The 22235-nt window shown below is 37.5% G+C and overlaps 2 protein-coding genes across 3 annotated transcripts; both read left to right on the forward strand.

Moving 5' to 3' along the window:
• The first annotated feature begins 620 nt into the window (after positions 1-620).
• Positions 621-16329, forward strand: n4bp2 (NEDD4 binding protein 2). The gene is made up of 16 exons (XM_082163524.1): positions 621-1012; positions 2208-3141; positions 3975-4099; positions 5249-5337; positions 5621-5697; positions 5927-6079; positions 6326-8733; positions 9352-9437; positions 9581-9626; positions 10477-10643; positions 10731-10855; positions 12000-12126; positions 12216-12398; positions 14101-14269; positions 14392-14515; positions 15336-16329. The coding sequence occupies exons 1-16, from the start codon at positions 739-741 to the stop codon at positions 15379-15381; spliced, it is 5133 nt and encodes a 1710-aa protein (XP_082019650.1). The 5' UTR covers positions 621-738; the 3' UTR covers positions 15382-16329.
• A 1320-nt stretch (positions 16330-17649) lies between these two features.
• rhoh (ras homolog family member H) lies at positions 17650-22235 on the forward strand. Of its 2 annotated transcripts, none has more exons than XM_082163526.1 (2): positions 17650-18187; positions 19827-22235. In XM_082163526.1, exon 2 carries the CDS (start codon positions 20184-20186, stop codon positions 20769-20771), a length of 588 nt encoding a protein of 195 aa, XP_082019652.1. In that variant the 5' UTR covers positions 17650-18187; positions 19827-20183; the 3' UTR covers positions 20772-22235. The 2 variants fall into 2 exon arrangements, with proteins under 2 accessions (XP_082019652.1, XP_082019651.1); XM_082163525.1 differs by having other exon boundaries at positions 17650-18183.

Consider the following 22235-nt stretch of genomic DNA (forward strand, 5'->3'; position numbering starts at 1 on the left):
ATTATTATTTATATTGAGATGGGACAAAACAGGTTACATTTGCTTATGGAACATAAATTTTTTTCAGAGGTAACCTATATTTTTTAGGTTTGGTACAATCCCCTGCCTCTTATTTATTAAACATATCCTGACCCTTCCCTAATTCATATTCCCTTGCATAATTGTATTTGTAGATTATTTTATTTGCTTATCTTGTTTATCTGGAAGCCTCACCGATACTTGTGTTAAAACTGAGGCATCTGAAAAAACTCAACACACAATGCTTGTGTAAACATATAGTAAATCTCACTCCCGGTTTCACAGGCAAGGCTTAAGTCTAGTCCCAGACTAAATGTTTGTATGTTTGAGCTGTTTTAACTGAAAGCAACTTGCTCTGACATAAATATATCAGTGCCATTGTTTTGTCTCAAGATGCACACCAGCAATGTTTGTAAGGCATGTTAATAAAAGCTACTTTAATGTCCTAATTAAACTGAGCCCTAATCCTGGCTAAATCTAAGCCCTTTCTGTGAAACCAGGCCTAAGATTCTTTAATGTAATTTCTTCTCACAAATTTTACTTTCACTCAATAGGTCAAAAGTTGATGTCATGCTGTTTCCATCCACTAGAGGCGCTGCAGTATTTTTGCTTCTCCGTGGAGAGTTGTTCGTCTGGTTTTCTTTTACTTTCCTTCCTCTAGAAAAACTTGTAAACAGTGGATTTGTCGTCGGTGTCTTGTAAAAGGGGCAAAACAACAGAATGCCAAAGAAAAAGAAAAACGGACTGAGTCCCTCCCGTGGCCCGATGCAGGCGGCCGAGTACGGGAGCGGTTCCGAGATTCGAGCACACGGAGCAAATGGATCTTTTGTGACCCGTGCGGACTCAATATATAACAACTTTGGGTCCACACAGTCCAGGAGTGGTCAGTTGGAATCTCAAAGACGAGACGAAATCATCCAGAGCATGCAGGAGATGTTTTCACATTTGGATTCTGAAGTAATTTACATGGTACTCTCAGAGGCAGATTTTAAAGGTAAGGATAATTTTAAAGGTTGTGTTACTCTTTCCATCTTAAGATGGTAGGTTTGTTACCGCTGGAACTGGGTGGCTGGTTTCTGGTTTCTGGCTGATCTTCACTTGGTGTAAGCTGGTCATTATCTGGCTGACCAACAACCATGTTTCAAAACCAGCTCGATCACCTTAACCTGGTATGACCACCAACTGGTAGCAGGTTAGTTGCTGGCTAAAGATAAACTTGGACCATCTAATGACCATTTTAGACCACCTACCAACTTCACCTCGATTATTTTCTATATATTTTTATTTTCTATTATTGTATTAAACTATGCTTCAAGTTGACGTTGTCATGAAGCCCTGTATGATTCTTAATATACATTATGACATACACTACTGGTCAAAAGTTTATCTTATGCTCAACAAGGCTACATTTATTTGATAAAAAATATTGTCAACCCTAACATTGTGAAGTATTATTACAATAATTTTTAAATCTAAAATAACTGTTTTCAATTTTAATATGTTTTAAGATGTAATTTATTCCAGTAATTTGGTGCTCAATTATTATTCATTATTATTGGAGCCCATTTATTAATAATGGTATTATCAATGTTGTAGAGAGTTTTTGCTTCCTAATCTTTTTGTGGAGACTGTGTTACTTTTTTCAGGATACTTTGATTAATAAATTAATAGAAATCTTTTGTAACATTATAAACATCTTTATTGTCACTTTTAATTAATTCAGTGCATCCTTGCCAAATAAAAATATATGTGTACTATTTTTTTTTTAACTCCTACCTTTAAGTCTGGGGGTATCACGATTTCCACAAAAATATTAAGCAGCAAAAATTGTTTCAACATTGACAACAATAAGACATTTTTCTTGATCACCAAATCAGCATATTAGACTTATTTATGAAGGATTATGTGACAGGATAATAAAGACTGTGTTTCAAAGTATTGTTGTTTTTGCTGTATTTTTGAACAAATAAATGTAGCCTTGGTGATTTATAAGAGAAGTCTTTCAAAAACATTAAACCAAATCTTAATCAACTTTGTTGCATTTTAGCTAGATTAGGCATTACTTCTCACTTTTTTTTCTTAAATGCAGACATCTTTTACTTTTTTCTTAAATGCAGTAATATACATATGTATTTTGGATACATATTTTTTTAAATATACATTTTCTTTCTTCTTAATCTCTGCATTAGTGGACAATGCGATGGATTCGCTTTTGGAGCTGTCAGATGCTGCTGAGGGCATAGTCCCACCCCCTCCTCCTGTCTCAGGGTTTGAGCAGGCTGCTGCTCTCCTGGGTACTAACATCACTCAGACAGACCTCCTCAGAGGAACGGCAGAGAGCTTTGCCTTTTCAAACCAGCCTGCATCTCAGCCGGAGCTCATTCCTGGTGAAACACACCTGACAGAAGAGTTTGATGCTCTTATAGATCAGGAACTTCAGACTTTGACGTCACAGCAGACGCAAGCTAGCTCCCATCCTGTAATGCCCTCCGTACCTCTCTCTTCTCTACCCCCTCCTTCTCAATCAATCCCTCACTCCTCGCTGCCTCTTACATCCCAGACTCAGCTTCCAGCTCCTCAAACAAGATCAGAGCAGGATGATCAGGCCTCTTTCTCTGACCCCGGGCTCAGTGAGGCCCGTGGCGGTAGTTCACCCGTGAGTGAATTGAGTTTCGGTGGGGTCCATATCCCAGAGACGAAAACCATATCTCTTGACTTCAGTCACCTAACAGTGGAGGCCAGCTCTACTGAACCCCGGCCCTCTGCCTTTCAGGTTTACCGTAGACCTGACCAGCTCTGTAACTACAAAGCGGCAATGCAGCATCGAGAAGCACTGAGCACACCTGCCATGTTCTGGAACACTCACGCTGCTGAGTTTCATCCGCGCGCTGTGGGGCCGTCCTTCATTACACCTGTCATTCCTAACCCCACCCGTTGGAGCACTCACCCCCTTCCTGCTGCTCAGTGGTTGGCTCGTGGACCTATCAGACAAGCACCTCTGAAGCCTTCTGCAACTGTACCAAAGTCATGGACTCTGCCCACTTGGAACAGACTAAAATTGGAAGGGCAGGTGTTGGTGTTACTTAGAGGGGCTCCTGGATCAGGCAAAACCACCCTTGCCCAGTAAGCAAGAAGACTCATAGCTGTCATTTTATTGAAAACAGGTGGAATAGCACAAAGGAAATCTCTTCTTTTTTTGGAGTTTTAAGTTGGCATATAATGGCATATAATGTCCTTTTAATTTTCGTTAAACAACTTAGTCCATGAGAGCAGTTCATGATGTACAACACTCCCTTAAAAAAAGAATAGTTTTCCTTAGGGGGAGGTTATAATAACTTCTCTTGGGAATGGAGTTAGGATTCATTTAGATGGTGCTAACAGAATTAGATAGATTGTCCTTTGGTAATGCTTCATGGGTAGGAAAATTGCCATGTAGTGGTACCAAATGTTCTTTTTGCGCTAATTGTTAAAGCTTATTTCATGGTATATGATTTTGTCACTGTATTGTTTTGCATTGTATAACGGGTTGCAAGACAAACCCGGGTTGCATATTTTATTTTTACATCAATTTAGCCTTTTAATGAAAATATCATATAGAAAACAAGTTTGAGAAGAGCATTTAAAAATCTAAATGAAGATTTAAATAAATACAAAAATTATGGCAAAAATTTTATAAATATTTGAACCTCCCGTGGAGCAGAAGGGCAAAAGCTCTTTTTATTATGCATCTAGACCGTGAAAGCAATTTTGCATGATAATTATCAAAGTATACCTTACTGCTGAATACCAGTATATATATTGCCTGTAATTAGCTTTTGTTTTGAGATTAACAACACTGGCAGATAACCATGCTCAACAGAATTATGGTGACCACTTTGCTGTTTAGAGTATGTTTATAGAGAAAGTATATAGTTTTGTATAAGGTATAATGTTTTTTTTCTCTCCTTGCTGTCCAGTGCTATGGTGGCACAAAATCCTGGAGGAGTTGTATTGAGCACTGATGAGTATTTCATTCAAAATGGACAGTACCAATTTGAACCAAATTTACTAGGGGAGGCCCATGAGTGGAATCACCAGAGAGGTGAGTATTAAAGGCCTGTTTGCTCAAGCCAAAGCACAGGTGTGTACATTAAATTATTTCCATTTCTTTATTATTTGCTACCCATTGACTAGACAGTATGACCTTAAAGGTGATGTGTGCACATTTGTTGAAATCTTTTTCAAAAGTGATTACATATTCCAGCTTAATATGCTGAAACAACTATAAGTACGCCATTTGTATGCCAATTTCCATGAAAATGATCAACTTTCCAACTCCATGGCGCTGTCAAAACATTGCTAGATTTTTTGGAGAGACTTAATGAGCCTGACATAGCAACATTGGCGCAACCAGTGCATGCATGAGTTTGGTGTGGGACAACAGACCCCAATACACTTTAAGCGAAATTGAAATGGTGAGACATCATTTAAAACAAAATCAGTCCAAAAAAGTTCATTTGGAATTCGTTTCGGTAGATCTATATAGCTTGCCAAAGCAAACTTCCTGGAAACTTTTGCTCCGTCTTGCAAACACCTTTAATCTACCATTGTTCCGTGGCAATTATGTAATAGGTTGGTGCGTTTTGCAGCTCTGCCTTCTTTGTCAAAATCTTGTTAGATTCTTCTGTTCAGTCCGTCTTGGTCAGACATGATTAAAAACATGAACACACTAAAGCGCTGCTTTATAGTAGAAATTGAAGCTTAACTTCTAATTAAAAGGAAAGTGATACTGACACCATTTTTTCATGTTCAATACTGTAAAGCCAGATTATTTCTTAACTGTTTTCTTAACTGCACCACTGTCATTTTTGTTGTGTGTTTATTTATTATAAACACTTATTTATTTATGGAGAAGTAATGGTACAGCACATATTTATTTAAACATTGCTCCAGGTTAGCCTGGGTCGGGTCAGGGTGGTTGCTAGCCGTATACTACTGCAAAGGCATTTCAAACTACTTTTTACCCCTAAGCAAAGAATACATTTTGTTTTACTTTGTAGTAAGTATATTGGGGCCTTACCTGTTTGGCTGACAAATGGCAGACAGTTGAAGTGTTTGGGAAACAGTTTTGAAAACGGTCATTATTTTCGCAATTCTGCTTGTTGTCACTGATGCCACATAAAATGACACACTTCACCTTTAATCTTTATATAATCTTTCTGCAATGTCTTTGTGGTGATCAACATTTCAGCAAAAGATGCTTTTGAAAAAGGCCAGTCACCCATCATAATAGACAACACCAATATGCAATGTTGGGAGATGAAACCATACGTTGCCATGGTGAGCAATTTATTTTGAAACACGTAGTATGAAATAAGTTATTAATGTTCAGTATCTGACAATGAACATATTGTTTTTGTATTGTTAAAATGTTCTGTGGATATACCAGATTAAATTTGACACGTTGAAAGTTTGTATCATGCAACAAAAGTATATATTATTATAGATCTTATTTATTTATTGGTTTAACTTTAGAATGTTACAGTGTACAAAAACATGAACCACAAACAGATTCACACAGGTATATTAGGCTGATTGTAGGGCTTCCTTTTCCTTCTTCTAGGCACTGAAACATGGGTATAAGGTGCTGTTTCGTGAGCCAGATACCTGGTGGAAAACCAAACCTAGAGAGCTGGAGAAGTATGTTAAACATAACCACAAACAGAGACAATTTGCCACAAACCAGAAATAACTACTTTCTCGACACATTAAACAAAATCCATACAACTAATTTATTTACAGTTCTCTTTACACTGGTTTTGTAGGTAGTCTTAAATAAACAAAGTACAATCCCACATGTGATCCATTGCTTTAATGACACAATCACAAGTGTTTGCCACCTTTCTCTCTATTCATCCTCTCTGTGAAGGCGCACAAGGCACCAAGTAACAAAGGAGAAGATCCGGCGCGTATTAGAACGTTATGACCGATTTGTCTCTGTCCAGAGCATCATGAATTCACAAAGACCAGTACCAGTGCCAAGTGTTGTGGAACTGACCCAAACAGAGACTGAGCAAACACAGTGAGTATATGCATTATATTCATGATACTGAGTATTTACAAATTAGAAATAAAGCCATGGGCCATGTTCACACAGCTGCAGATAGTGATTGTCTCCAACTGTACAGGACTATTTGAGAGTTAGTAACTAGTTACCTGTCAGTGACTATGAAAAGACTGGCTTTGTAAATCTATAAATAACTATGTATTTATGTCATGCACATCTATGTATTTAAACTACAATATGTATTTCTCTCATTTCCTTCAGGCAATCTTTACCCCCTGGCCTCAGTCATCCTGATCTTGTTGGTGACTCTGGTTTGAGCAAACTGAACACACATCTTTCTTCATCTCTGCCCGATGTGTCCTCTGTTAGGCAGACTTGCAGTACCATTTCTGCAGGTGAGGAAGAAGGTGAAATAGTCTCCTACAGTTCCAAGGAGTCTGTGATTTTGCATGAGAACATTCTGGATGGGTCTGGAACACCTCAGTCTGATCTGATTGATGCTGAAGCTTTGGACTTGGAGCTAGATCTTCTGGACACAGAAAAAAACATGGGAAATTTGAGTAGTGAGAAATCTGAAGAATTAGTTGAGTCAGCACACAAGAAGTTTTCAGAGCTGCCTGTGGCATTTTCAGAGTCCATTGCTCAGCGTGTGAGAAGGGACAGAGTGAATTGTAGAAATGGCCTTGGAACAAGTGAACCTGTGAACTTTGACCCCAGTGTTGACTCTCCAGGGCAAGATAAGGAGGAGGAATGTGATGGTGAGTATCTTCCTGAGGACAAAGTAGAGAGGCCAGAGCTGTTGGATTTTGTGGGGGACTGGCCACTGGAATCTCAAGGTCAACGTCAAAGAAGACATCAGAATTTAAGGAATAAAACTGTTCAGAACACTGTTTTGGAATCCAGTGTTGCTGAATACAAAGATAACACTTCTTCTGATGAAGAGAAACATTCTGACAAGCAAAATGCAGTTGAATTTCAAAAACTTGTAGATTTACTGCAAGGTGGAAGAAACTCTCCAAGTTTTTACCAAGATCCAACTCGAAGCAAACTGTCTACTCTGCATTCCCCTTCCTTTGGTGGAAAACAGGGTAACTTGAACCCAGAGACTGTGATTTGCCCTGAACTCCCTGACTGTGTGCTGGGAAGGATGTTCTCTGAGTGCACTGACCCAAGAAAGAATTACTCTAATTCTCCAAGTACATCAAAACAGAGAGCAGACACGATTGAGCAGTCTAGTCAAGTGTCTGCTGAGAAGAGCACACAGGAAGAGGTTGAGCAGGAGGACAATGTAGCCTCAGAGGAGAAATGTAGAATGAGCCCAAATGCCCAAGAAACTCTGTGTTCAAAGGTTGCCGTAGACTCAGAGAGCAGTCTAGAGAGACGGAGAGGTCTTAGCCGAAGAGTGGGGAAATCTTGTAAACTGGCACTTACCTTCACCAATCAAAGCCCTTCGTCACCCTGCTCACAATCTCCAGTTATTTCACATCTGCCCTCTGATCTTCCACCTACGGGGGAAACAACTTCATTGCCCATGGTGCCATGTGCCAGTGCCTCAGCCCAAACAAACCCTCAGGACTTTGCTTTGCTTTGGCGAATGGACCAGCTGAAATGTTCTGAATTAGATTTGGACTTATCTAGTAGTAGCATGTTTGTTTTGGAGGGAAACTCTTTGCGTTTCACCCCAAAAATAAATGAAGAGGAGTCTGCCTGCCAGCAGAGAGTTCCGTACCGTGTGGTCCATGAGAAAGGTTCTCAGGTGGAAGAGAATGACTTTAGAGAATCCCACTCTAAACAACAAAACCTTGAGATTCTGAGCCGCCATTTCAGACATGTCTCCATTGATATTCTGGAGGACCTTTATGAGAAGTGCCATCAAGATATGGAGTGGACAACTAACTTGTTGCTAGATTCTGGAGAACAGCTGTATAAAGATGATGAGGATGACAAAGTTATTTTTGGGTCTTTGGTTCCTGAGAAAGAGTCATGCGAGCCATCTATAGAACCGTCAGAAACCATGATGGGCTCAGAAAGTGACCAGGCTAGAGCTGTGTGCTCTGATGACTCCAGCAAAAGTTCAGCAAGTAGCATCAGTCCCAAGTCCCAAGAAACTAACCTTAGTGACGTTAGCCAAGCTGATGATGATTGGAACCCGGGTCAAAGTTCACAAAGTGAAGCTGAAGGATCCAACGAAGCCAGCATGACAAAGGAGAAATGTGAGCCGGAACCTTCCTTTGGATCATTAAAGCAGCCAACAGAAGGTACTAAAGTACAACTGGAGGTTCCAGCAGCTAATGAACAACAGCCAGACCAAACTTGCCTGCAAGGTCAAGGGCAGCAAGAGATATTAGTGACACAAAGTGAGCAAGTTGTTCAATGCCTGGAGGGAGCATTGAATGAATGGAGTGAAGAGGTGGGAGGAGAGAAATTAAAGGAGTATGATGAGACAACAGAAGAGGTCAATGCCATAACACAGTTAATACTGTATCAGGTTGTCGAAATGGAGCGCAAAGAGGAAGAGAAGAGGAAGGAACTAGAAAATGAGAAAAAGAAAACTGGACAGGGAAGAAGAGAGCCAAGTTCAATGGACATACAAACCCTGGAGCTTAAACTTCCAACTGAACTTGCATTGCAGCTCACTGAGCTTTTTGGACCTGTTGGGGTCAGTCCAGGTAATCAAACATCAAATCAATACGTCAAATAAATAATTCTGTTATTCATTCAGTGTATTACTCAATGAATCCAGTGATCTCAAGTGGCGTCCCAACACAATAACAAACCCCTAACTTGTAGTCAGTGTTGTGTGGGTCTATTTATTTATTTATTTTTAAATGGTTTTTGAAGATTGCGGCTTGGCACATGACCTACCCATGTTGGAATTTGTCCAATTTTGCTAGCTTCTACCAAGTAACATGAATTTACCACAAAATATGGCAGGACCCATGGCTTTTAAATGACAACAGCTAAATATATTGAGAAGTGTTTTCTCTTTTAAAAGTTAATGCCCGTTTATTTTGCTCTCATAAGTGTGTTGTATATGGTGCTCTCATATGGTTAGTTGTATTTTATTATTTTCATTAAGCATTGTTTTTCCCTGACCCTGGTTCCCTGGTTTTTCACCAACCCATCTGAACAGAACTGTCACCATAACCAGTTGAGAACCAGCACACTTAACTATTGTTCCAGTTTTTACTATGAAAAGCTATCACTTTCAAGAAGTAACCACATCAACCCTCAATTCACACTCATTAAAGTGTTTTAAAATCTCTTTGAACTCCATATGGCTGCAGGTGCGTTTTCATCAGATGACTGTGCAGTGCAAATAGACCTGAACTTGGCCAAACTTCTGCACCAGAAATGGAAAGAGACCATTCAAGTGAGTTCATTTATTTTGATCTTTTCTTTTGATCTTATACAGTTTTTGGATATGAAACTACAAAACAAACAACACATTTTTTTTAATGTGACTGATTCTGAATCTTAATGTAAAACTTACCCGGTGTCTGTTGTCTTTGGCAGGAGAAGCACAGGCAGGCAGCTCTGTCCTATCAGCTAATGCACAAGAGTGAGACAGCTTATTCTCACCGTACACAAACACAAAGTGAATGTAAATGTACAGCATGTCCTAACCAGTAGTAATACAATAAAACATTAAGACATAAATTACATCTCTACCATTTTAATCTTCCAATCCAGCTGTGATCTGGGCATTCACACCCAGAGTGAAATCTTAAAGGTCCACAATTTTGCCCTCATAGCTGTTTCAAACATCAAATATGATTGGTATGGTATGATTGGCCATAATTTTGATTCTTTGCCAATCATACCATACCTATCATATACTTTCAGTGCTTGGTCGGCCTACATACTGTATATAATATACACACACAATACAAACACAAAATGTAGCCAACCTCAGGTGGTCAAATTAAATGTTGTTTATTATATATAGTTTAAAACAATGGTTTGTGTGATTTTGTTTTCTACTAACAAACATTAAATTACCATCAAAATTACATTGGTATAATATAAATATAATGATATGTGAAAGTGACAGAAGAGGTCCCTCCATGGTGCAGACACTATAGTGCACAAAATTAGGGAAATAACTAATTATGCTTTTGTTAATAAAATTGTGTTAATAGATAAAAATACAGCTTTACTACAACTGATTATGTCAAACATTTTTTATTTTGTTGGAAACCTCTAAGGTGGGAAAATCCAAAATGGAAGACTTTGCTGTGTAAATTTTATGTTAATAATAGTTTATCTAACATCTAATAGTTCTCACAACAACAATAAAAATTGTTTGATTTGTGTCTAATGATTTAAAAAAATGAAATGAGACAAAATAATTTTTCTCTTTTGCTCCTCTTCTCTATTCTATCAATCTTTCTGTATTCATGGTAACGAAGTTCCTGTCCAATGGGGTGAATCGCAGGGAGGCAAAACCAGGCTCAGGGACCAATTTGGTTTGCGTGAAGAAATTCCTTTTATGGATCACTGGACTGTATCCTCTGCTCCTGTCTCACTGAGGGACATCATGATTGAAGAGCAGGTCATGCAAGACAGTATGGAGAAGGTAAGAGTCACACACAGGCACTCACATTCAATCACTGCCTACAACTGTAAAAGTAAGTAGTGAAAATGACCTATGTTTGGGTTTTAGTCCAGGTCAAGTCTGAGGGACCTGGATAAGAAAGATGGTGCAGCCAAGCTGAAGGAAAACCAGCTGTTTTCCACGTTCCCAACCATAGACCGACATTTCCTCAGGGATATCTTCAGAGATCACAAGTGAGAATATGATACATAGTGACATACAGTAGTACAGCATACAGTAGTCAACATTTTAAGTGGATCAAAGTTGTCCTAAGACAAAAATGGGTATTGTTCAAAATTCATGTATAACTTTGATGAAAGGTTTTGATCCATTTCAGATGTTGACTACTATATTTATATACATATACATATATATTGGCCTATATTAGCAATATTTTTAACTCCCACTTGTGTCGGTTCACATACAATTTTCTGTCATTTAATTTTGAGTATATAAAATAAAAAAGTCCCTTTCAGGCAAGTCATTTCACTCAGCAGCCATCTTTGAAATGCCTCTTAGGCAGCTATTTCAGCTCCCAACTCTTTGAATGGGGTAACACCAAATAAATACATTTAGTTTCTAAACGTTCAAGGCCGGGCCAGCCATTGTGCATGTGCAGTCCTAAGAGCGTCTTGGAACACTGACTGTTTTTACAGCAACCGGAGCTTCTAACGGCAATTGCAGTGACATAGTGACTTTTTCTTAGAAAGCGGGACTTATTCCGCTATATTGCATGTTGCACTTTTTCCCATTCAAAGTAATACGAGTCTTTGTATATCTAAAGTCTTTGGTATATATCAGCAATATGTCAGCCATCGGCCACTGTGGTTTCTAGAGAACGGTGTTGGAATCGGCAATTGAGAAACCCAGCTGGTAGCAAGACATGAGCCATCTCTGTGAGAACCCCTGTAACCCTGTGCCTCTAATAAGTTGCTTTAGATAAAAACGGCTAAAATTGACTATTTAATGATTGGAACATGACATTTACAATGCGTTTAATGATTATAATGTGATGCAATTAAGAGTGAATCTGAATATTCATTCAGTCTGAAAAAATGCAGAATGGTACATGATCATATGAATTCAAAGTTTAATGACATTTGTAAGCATTTCAATTTACATAAAATAATGATCTGTTAAGTATATGATGTATGTTAATGATTTCGTAATGAAAGTTAATTTAAAGTGTTACTTTTTTTTTAAAAGATTGATTGTTTTTTCTTTATAACAATATGCACTGAAGAATTGTCCACAGTTCTATTAGGAACAATTAATATTAAGAAAGCAGACATAACTTAAAAGGAAATGTCTCTCGACCATTTGTTTGTGTTTGTGTAGTTACTCTCTGGAGCAGACTGAACAGTTTTTGCATGCTCTATTGGATGACGGACCAGTCAAAAATGTAGTGGCTCCTGAACCTGGCCCTCAGCGCAGTGGCGCGCATAGAGCATCGAGCAAAGAGCGAGTGAGCACTCTACATGTGACCATATGGCATACTGAAATTAAACAAAAACCTTTAGTTGATTGTTGACACTTTTTGCCTCACTAAATCAGAGATGGAAACCGAGAGATGGGGAGGTGGAAGCAGTTCAATTCCAGGATTCGGAGGATCCGGAATATGAGGACTTTCGCACAGAGGCGACACTGCAGAGACGTCAGCAGATAGAGTGTTTTAACAAGGCTGCTGAAGCCCATCGACAAGGACGCAAGGACGTGGCTAGTTTCTACGCACAACAGGTTAAAGAGATGAACATTATAATGTGTGCTGAAAAACTGATGTAAAAACAACAGCAGTTTTGAGAAAAACGCCCTATTTTAACGATCTGAAACGCAAGTATCAAACGCGAAACGTAAGTAACTTTGTGGGCGGATCTCGGATAAATGACTCTTGCGCCCGACACAAATCTAAAATGGGTTGGTCTGAAGTAGCTACATTACTCGTAGGTGTGGTTTGGGCGTAACGTGAAATAAACCAATCAGAGCGTCATCTCACATTCCCTTTAAAAGCAGGCGTTCTTGTTCCATGGCGGATTGCTATTATAACGGCGGATTTGCCAGGCGCACGCCAGAAGCAGTTCACAGCCGAGGAGACCGACGTTCTCGTCAGGGCCGTAAAAGACAGAGAAGTGACATTGTTTGGGGATGGGAGAAACCCACCCAAATAAGCTTAGGTTAAATAGGCGTATAATAATTTGGGTAAATGTGTAAGCTAGATTTATGCCTATTTTTTCACATCTTCATGGACACCACAATGATTTCCCTCGTGTAGAATATTTTTCCTTGTAATTATGTATGGTTTGCAAAAATTGGAACTGCTGCGTCTGTGTAGATGAGATAAGCAAAGTGTATAAGCGTTGTGCACACGCTACATTATGGCCAAGCATGCGCCCTTAAAATAGCATCTGAATAACACGCCACTGACTTTAGACTAGGTTTTTCCTGGTCTGTGGCGGAATTGTTTTCTGGAACTGCAAAATAGCACCAGGGAACGTTTGCGCGGGAACACGCCTCCTCTTTTCGCTGAACCGCCCCCCGGGACCGCAAGTTCATTCCCTAATTTACCGACGTGCGTCTGTCGAGGGAAGATTCTGCTGTGTGTCAGGTGCAAAATAGGAATGATACATGCGTCGTTATACAAAGTCAATTGCGCTTGGTGCAAGATTGGGCCCAAGTTTGTTTTTAACCGTGTCCTGAGGTGGGAAGCATCATTTCTGAGGACAAGCTATGTGTCTGTCCACATTAAACACTGAACTGCTGTGCACAATGACACCGATAATAAAATGTTATATATTGAATATACAAGGAAGAAGGATTTTCAATGAGATTTACCTGGTGGATGGGTCCAACAGCGCACTTTTTTTGGCCCATTCATTTTTCCCATAGGGATTTTTTTTTAAAGTCTTCATTTAAGAGTCATAAGCCGTGAACCAAATCAACCAGCATACAAGGTAAATCACAGCATTACAAATTTTGATTTCAAGCAAAATCAGACAAAAAGACAAAGGTACAACACTGTACTTGATGTACTTTGATGAGAAATATAAGTTGGCGAAATACAAAACTGTTGATTTAAACATGGTGATTATAGATATAGAAACTATATATTTGAGTTTCTTGCCAAAAGTTGTATATATGCAAATGTTTAAGTAGTTTGAGAGCTCAGGGAGATTGACTAAATTACGCCGTTCACAGTTCTTCATGGGAGTGGGAGGGCACTAAAGATTCTTTTGGGTGACTGAACTACTCTTCCCATGAAGCAGTTTGAATAATGTTGTAAAATCTGAATTTTTGTGTCTTTTGGATCACATCTTATTTAAACTAAAATTTGTTTAAAACTTGAACACTTACTGACCCCTTTTTAAACAATGCATGCAGATTGCATTGCTGTTCTTAGATGAGAACTCTTACTAAGTTTCTATGCATTTGTGTAAATGTTTAGGGTCACATGCATGGAGAGAAGATGCATGAAGCGAACCACCGAGCAGCCATGCAGATATTTCAGCAAGTGAATGCTTCACTCCTGCCTCAGAATATTCTAGATCTCCATGGACTGCATGTGGATGAGGCCCTTTATCATCTAAGTCAGGTGCTCACTGAAAAGAATTTGGGTACGTGAACCACAAACATACATACAACATTTCTAAAATGAACAGTTTTTCAAATGTAGACTGCAGATGGATTGTATAGACTCCAGAGTCTGTATTATCTTTAATGTATGTGTCTTTTGTAGAATGCCGTCAGGGTTTGTGTCGGCCTCAGCTGTCAATCATCACAGGAAGAGGCAATCACAGCCAAGGCGGAGTGCCACGCATCAGGCCTGCTGTGCTAGACTACCTCAAAAACCAACACTACAGGTATACTAACTGAATCCTGTGCTCTTGCAATGTGTCTTTGTGAATGGTACATTGATTTACTATATGCAACTGTCATTCCGTGAAACATCTTTTAGTGTAAACAAGTTCCATGTCCTACCAATTAAAGTCCCCTTGTAGTCAATCATTTTATCTTTTATCACCAAAAGACATATTTAAAAGTATTTCCATGAAAAAAAATCTTCATGCCTTAAAAAGCTTGAATGTAACTCTACACCCTTGCCTTACATTAGCCCCGCCTCCACTCACTCACACCAGCTCAGAGATCCACTCGTTGATGATCACACCTTGACGTGATTGGTTACAAGGTAGTTTGTGACGTCATAAACACCAGCGATTTCAAACCACGTTTTTTAAACTGTCTTTGGTTCACTGCAGTTTTAAGGAGAAAATACTCAGCAATGGTGTTGACATGAATTTGCCCATGGTTTGTCTTAAAGCATATTAAAAACAACCACATAGACATTTAAAAGCTTGATTTTCACCACAAGGGGACTTTAAGAGTTCAGAATATATATATATATATATATATATATATAAAATGTATGTATATATATATATATGTGTGTGTGTGTGTGTGTGTGTGTGTGTGTGTGTGTATATATATATATATATATATATATATATATATATATATATATATATATATATTATAATTAAGGTAAAAACAAATGTATATACTATATGTAATCTGAATAGTAAAAAGCCAGAAGCTTTATTGAAGCATACTAGGTACTTAATTTGGCATATTTTGACATATATAATAAAAAAAATCCCATCTTTTTTTCTGTCTTTCTTACAGCTATACTGAGCCTAAGACCGGATTGGTGCTGGTCACACTTCATTGAAAGAGTTGCTACAATGAAGCATTTACTTTTATATTTCTGTCTTTCCACTGCCTTAACTCAAAACGTCTTCTCTGGGGAATAATAGTGCCAGTAATTATAATGTTCTTTTGTCTTTTAACTACATTCACCTCTATTTTCTTTCAGTAATTGTGAAAGAGTTTATCTAAGACATAAAAATATCAGGGTACTACATATTTACACAGTGTTTTATATTGTATTGACCTGTATGGCAGTATATGTATAAAGTTCAGTACTTTATTGAATGTTTACTGATGCTCACTTTGTGAGGCTATTAAGGTTCAACTGATCCCTAATCACTATATTTTTATGTAATAAGTTTAAATTGCCTTTTGCCTAAATAGATAATGGCCACACATTTTTCCTACCCAGACCATATAGAAGAAAAGGGTGATATTATTTAGGTACTCAAGATGTTTGATATTGTATTTAATTTTTTTTTGCTTTAGAAGTGCAGAGCCACAAAAGTTTTATAAGATCCAGCTTGTTGTGTTTAGAGTACTGGGGATGTCACAGGATGGCTTATTCTCTTCAGTGTTGATGTATATAGAAATATATTAATGGAGTTTCTAGAAATATAAATGCTGATCCTCAATCAGCTTTGCATTTTAGTTTGTTTGTGAGCAGCTTGGACAGATTGGACGCAAACATTTTATGTCGCTTTGCATTGCTGGTATTTAAGTTTTAGCTCAGCTTTGTTTTAGTTGATGCCACACATATTTTATAGATATCTTAATGCTGCTATGCAAATCACAATTCTTATGTGTGAGAATTGTTCTAAAAAATATTTTTGTGATACTGTATATTTTGAACCTCAAAAGATTTTATATGTACATTTTTTTTTTTTACATTTCTTTTATAAAAAAATTATGGTTGGGGAAAAAAACTGAAGAGAAGAATAAATACAGAATAAAGACTTAACATGTACAAGTTTTGATTCTTTTGGTGAAATGAAAATGTGGTTTAATCAGCTCTAGGGCTTAGCGTAGCATGCGCTTGGAGCTCAAACACAGCTGAACATATTCTACATCCTCGTTTCTCTTTCTCTCCATTTCCCCTTTAATCTGTAGAAACCGTTGGTGGGGGAAAATATAACTCAGCATGTTGAACGCTCAGTTGCTGACGTTTGTTTCAATTAGTAAAGGTCAGATTTCTCCATGATGACAGTGGCAGCTGTTGAAGTGAATGCAGTGCACTTCCTTTCCATAAGAGGGCGATGCTGTTTACACTCTTACACACAACCTGGCACTAGAGCGTTGCAGTGATGTATTTTTGTTGGCCAACCCTGAACATTTTTTTTTTAATTCATTAGGATTTTTCTATTGGCTTTTTAATTACTGGAGAAATAAGCTCTGTATCCAACAAAAGTTGATGATGTTCATCACAATAATCTTCACAAAACACAGCTTTTATGAAGCCTAAATACAATCAGCAGAAGTAAAAGTCTTATTTGGGTATAAACAAACTCAAACTTAAGCGTGGCCTCCTTTAAGCTTCCATCAACTCTTTTAGTATTTATTTAAAAACATTTCCCTCAAAGTTTGAATTAGTATAATTCGCTAGAGTGTGACTAAATACACAATGCTGATGTGGAAAAAAAAAAAGTGTCTAGTGTGTAGATTAGTTTTACCCATTTAGCCACTGGACCCTTTTCACAGACTATGAGAACGCATTTCCAGTTATCAACATTAAATCTAGTAAAGTTTTTTCATATTTAGATTTTTTTTGAATATAGATTTATAATGCTATAACTTTGTTATATTACCTTGGCAGGAAATTACAAAAAAAAATACAGATGAACAACATTGCTGCGAGGGGTTTCTAATACTACAGCTGAGGAAGTGACAGCAAATTTGAAATATTTCTCTCTTCTGACTGCTGTAATCAGTCTCTATATTTCCCTTCTTTTGAAACGTTGTTTGCTATTGGAGCAAATAGGAATACAAAAATGATATTTGCATTGGTCTCCCATTCACAGCTATATAAGTTTACCAAACTATGACAACTTCCACTTCTGAGAACCCCAGAAATGTAAAAAGGGTCCCTTGTTCCACCTTTAAGAAAGTTTTATAAAAATCACAAGGGGGTATTATTAATGTGTTTTGTTGTAGAATAAAACGTGGAAATATCTTGAACTTGTGTTACAGACCTTATTTCAGATTTGAAGTCCAAAACAATACTATCGTACTTGAATTGCATAAAATGCGCATGACTACTCTGTGATAAATTAATTTGAACAGGAAATAAAGATTGATTTCAAAATTGCTAAAGTTACTTTTATACAGACACCATTTAAGGTCTCTGGGACACTAAACATAAAGAACTAGTCACTCTCATCAGGGTTGGCATAGGGCTTTATCTTGTTCTTGTTTGCATCTTTGTTTCTTTTGCTTGCTACATTAGACCGTTTCATGCACAGTGAGTACTTGACTGCAGAAGCAAGACTCAACGCCGTAGATGTGCTGAGAACGTCACAGTCGCAGCGGAAGCTTAGAAGAGATTTGATGTACGATTTTACAAAGAAAAGAGCCCAGCCTCGCATTTCACTTCCCTCTACAAGAGGATACAACATCTGCTCTGTCTGTAGAGGCATGTATTATCTCTCTGTGCTCAAGAGTACCTGAATTTCCTGTGTTTAACAATTGAACTTTTGAGAAATATGGAGAATTGGACGGGTCTGATGTGAACTCATTCGTCGTTGTTTAATTAAATTAAAACAAAGGAACAGATGCTAAATTGATCCTTATACATCTGTCAGTCTCATGGTTGACGAGCTCAAAAGAGGTGAGTCGTTTTATATACTCTGTAATATCTATTAACTATACTGTGCCTCAGTTTAAAACCGTGATCTCAGTAGATATATTTTTCTATAAATATATTTTCTATCTACATTTATTTATTTCTGAATAAATTGAGCTCCAGTCCAAACTTGATACGCATAGTTCTTAATCATTTAAAACTGAAAGTAATAATTTTATTGATATTTTTTAAATAAACATTTTTGCGTCTTAAAAAAGGAAAATCCTAATAAATGTTATGGTTAGGAAGGGCTTTAGTGGTTAAATGTTTGATACTTTTTGATTTACTATTTTGTGTGTGTGTGTGTGTGTGTGTGTTGGAAGCTCAATCTCCGAAAGAATTGTAACCCTCTAAATTCAGATTATTTTTCCAATACTCACAGTATTTCTTTTATAAAACAAAATGCTTTTGTTGCTGATGAAGATATAATTGTTAGATTCATTAAAGCCATTTTATAATACATCATCTTCTGTATTAGCACAGAAATGTACCTTAAGCATAGAGGTTAATACAGGTCAGATTATAGGCCTACTTCTCAAGAAGGATCTGACTGACAATGTTCCCAATATCTATTTTTTTTTATACCAGAGAATAGTTTTTATCGAAAAGTGTTTTCTGAGTATATATTAAAACTATTTGGCCTTTTGTGGTATTAACTGTAGCAGTTGTTTGAATCAACAGCGTACTTTCCTCTCGTGACTGCCAGATGGAGGCCTAGGAAGTGCAAGCCATTGCCATTTCGAAAATAATCTTTGAAGCAGTTTTAACATGTCAAAAATGTTTCAGCATTAGCCAATAGAGTTATTAAATAAACAAATGAATAAGCTCTCAAATTTCTGTTAAACTACGTTTTTAAATTTTTTAGAACACTCAAAGCAAAGAATCGTAGGCTACTTTAATCAATAGCAGGGCCGTCCTCACAGGCGTAAAACGGGAAGCATTGTCCCAGGCCCTGTGATGAGAGGTATTTTCTCCACTGCTCTGTGGAATAGCGGATATTGTATTGCATTTCACTAAGAAAAAATTAGAAAAAGTGAAAATTTTTGTGATTGTCCATTGCATTATGTTTTAGTGTTTCTTTGGTATTTTAAAGATTTAGTTCCGGAAGGATATTTCACACAAAAATGAGAATTCGGTCATCAATTTCTCACCCTAACCTGTATGACTATCTTTCTTCTGCGGAACGCAAAGGATTATATTTCGAAGAACGTTGTGGTCCAAACAACATCAGGCCCCAGATATGGACCAACGACAAAAAAAACACACACACACACACACACACACACACACACACACACACACACACACACACACACACACACACACACACACACACACACACACACACACACACACAGATATTTCAAAATAATTAGTTTTGTGTTCGACAGACGAAAGTAAGTCATACAGGTTTGGAACGACATGAGGGCGAGAAAATGTCAATTTGTTTTTGTGTTTGTTTTGTTTTTTGAGTAAAGTATTTCTTTAAATATAAGAAAAATTAGTAAATAGATATAAATTAAATTTAAAATTACGTATAAAAAAATCTCATTGTATGAATACATTTCTTGGTGTTTTGTGATAGCATAATAGTTACTTTACTTTTTTATTCTTTATGAATTATGCAGGATTCAGAGAGAGAGAGAGTAAAACGAGAACAAGAGATACAGCTTTCTGCAAGACTTCTCACTTCTGGATTTCTATTTCTTGAATATCTCTAATGATACACAATGAGCTCAGTTTCTAAACTTTCACTGGATTACAGAGCAGAGGAATAAATCACCACGTCGCAAGACGAAGAGCGTGAGGAGGACTTCAGAGTGCTATGTGATTGCGGGGTTTTTACTCTTGGTCTTTATAGATCTGCAAACTTGTAATTCTCAATGATGACTTCATCATCTGTTGGACACCACTGAGTTTTTATTTGACTTTTTTGGACCTATTAGACTGCACCTTACAATAACTTCAACACCCGAGACAGAAGGATGAACGGGTTGACGGAGACCTCAGTGAAATGCGTACTGGTTGGGGACTGTGCAGTGGGTAAAACTGCACTTCTTGTACGGTTTACTTCTGAAACGTTCCCAGACAGCTACAGACCCACTGTTTATGAAAACACTGGAGTTGATGTATTCATGGATGGAATCCAGATCAGCTTGGGATTGTGGGATACAGCAGGACATGATACATTCCGCCAAATCCGCCCCATGTCCTATCAGCAGGCAGATGTGGTTCTGCTATGTTATTCGGTAGCAAATCCAAATTCGTTAAACAATTTGCGGCACAAATGGATCGCCGAAGTGAGGGAATTTCTTCCGAAGGTACCTGTGCTGGTTGTTGCCACACAGACAGACCATCGTGAGGTGGGCCCGTATCGTGCCAACTGCACCACGGCCTCAGAGGGCAAACAGGTGGCACAAGAGATCCGTGCCAAAGGATATCTGGAGTGCTCGGCCCTCAGCAATCGTGGCGTGCAGCAGGTTTTTGAGTGTGCCGTTCGAACGGCTGTTAATCGGGCACGAAGACGGACAAGGCGGAGACTCCAAGACTTTAATCCCTGTAAAGTCTCCTGAATGCTTTTAAAACATTGATGAAATTGAATTCTTATCACTAAGATAAAATTGTTTCTCACACACAAAACCAACTAACTGAAGCCTCAACAAAGACTTCTTAACACTGATTTCTTAATACTGTTTACCTAAAAGACTTTGATTTTGAGTCCTCTAGTCAGGAAATCTGAAAGCTGACAGACATTGATATTTATTCATTAAACAGCTGTGACCTTGTTAATTTTATGAATACTATACAGGATTTTACAAGTTGAATATCGTCTAAAAGACAGATGCGTCTTTTGTTGAACTGCTACTGCAAATGCACATTTGTAGATTGTAGTTGAAGTCTTATTTTAAGTTTCATTATTTTAGCTTTATTTTCATGGTTTCTTGCGAACTGAAATAGACCCTTAAAACTCGCTCTTTGTCTGCTGGTCTTATATAGTTTACATATAGACTTTACATATTGTCTGTGATATGTTTATGGAGCTTAGGAAAAGATAAAATGAGAATTTCAGTCCTGAAGTTGTTATTCTTAAATGATTGATTTCGTAGTCCTTATGAAGTCACTTAAATAAGTAGTTGTTTTAATTAAAAATTAAAAAATAATTAAAGAGTTAAGCTGGTACTTTGCTATATGTATCTGTGTGGTCTGTCATGCACAGTGAACCGAGTTGTTATCGTACTAAAGCCAAAGAAATTATTGAAAGTGTTAATTCAAATAATTATATATATATAATTGTCTATACACATATGTAGACTATGTGTAATACATAATGTCTTCTACATTGGGACATTTCAGGATAAAAAGAGAAAATATTATTTATAGCCATTCTGAAACACTGTTTTGAGGTTCTAGCCTTCGTCAGTGTAATAAGTGTCTGGTGAGAACAATCATAAAGACAACAGAGACAGAGTTCACATGGTTTGAGCTAACTTCAGTTTCAACAGAAACTATATAATAAAATACAATACAAAATGCTAGATTACTTACTCCTGATACTTTCTTACTCCAGATATTACAAACCTCCTTGACTATGAATATACATTTTACATCAGATATGTTTAGATTGGCTGTGATTGTATCACATCACACAGCAGTTTTGTGTTTGTGTGGACTGACAATTTGCTTGTCCAGAAAACCGATTGAAATAGACCTTTTAAACTCGCTCTTTGTCTGCTGGTCCCTGTCCTAGACCTGTGAAATAAGGATTCACATTAGCTCATAATGCAACACTGAGATCACATTCTGTATCTTCATTTTAGATGGCAAATAAATCACTTCGGTTATGTATTTCTTGTTTGCTGACAACGTTTTTTTCCCCTGTGATATGCTGTTTATGGAGCTTAGGAAAAGATAAAAAGAGAATTTCAGTCCTGAAGTTCTTATTCTTAAAATATTGATTTCATAGTCTTTATGAAGTCATTTAAACAAGTAGTTGTTTTAATTAAAAATTAAAAATGAATTAAAGAGTTAAGCTGGTA

Source organism: Leuciscus leuciscus (assembly GCF_965113295.1).
Source record: "Leuciscus leuciscus genome assembly, chromosome: 3".
In the NCBI taxonomy this organism is placed as follows: domain Eukaryota; kingdom Metazoa; phylum Chordata; class Actinopteri; order Cypriniformes; family Leuciscidae; genus Leuciscus; species Leuciscus leuciscus.

Bases quoted from the DNA above. Each gene is read 5' to 3' on its own strand.
- n4bp2 (XM_082163524.1), top strand. From the start codon at position 739: ATGCCAAAGAAAAAGAAAAACGGACTGAGTCCCTCCCGTGGCCCGATG. The intron at 10,644-10,730 runs GTAAGAGTCACA...TTTGGGTTTTAG, and splicing joins TGCAAGACAGTATGGAGAAG to TCCAGGTCAAGTCTGAGGGA. The intron at 10,856-11,999 runs GTGAGAATATGA...GTGTTTGTGTAG, and splicing joins GATATCTTCAGAGATCACAA to TTACTCTCTGGAGCAGACTG.
- rhoh (XM_082163526.1), top strand. From the start codon at position 20,184: ATGAACGGGTTGACGGAGACCTCAGTGAAATGCGTACTGGTTGGGGAC.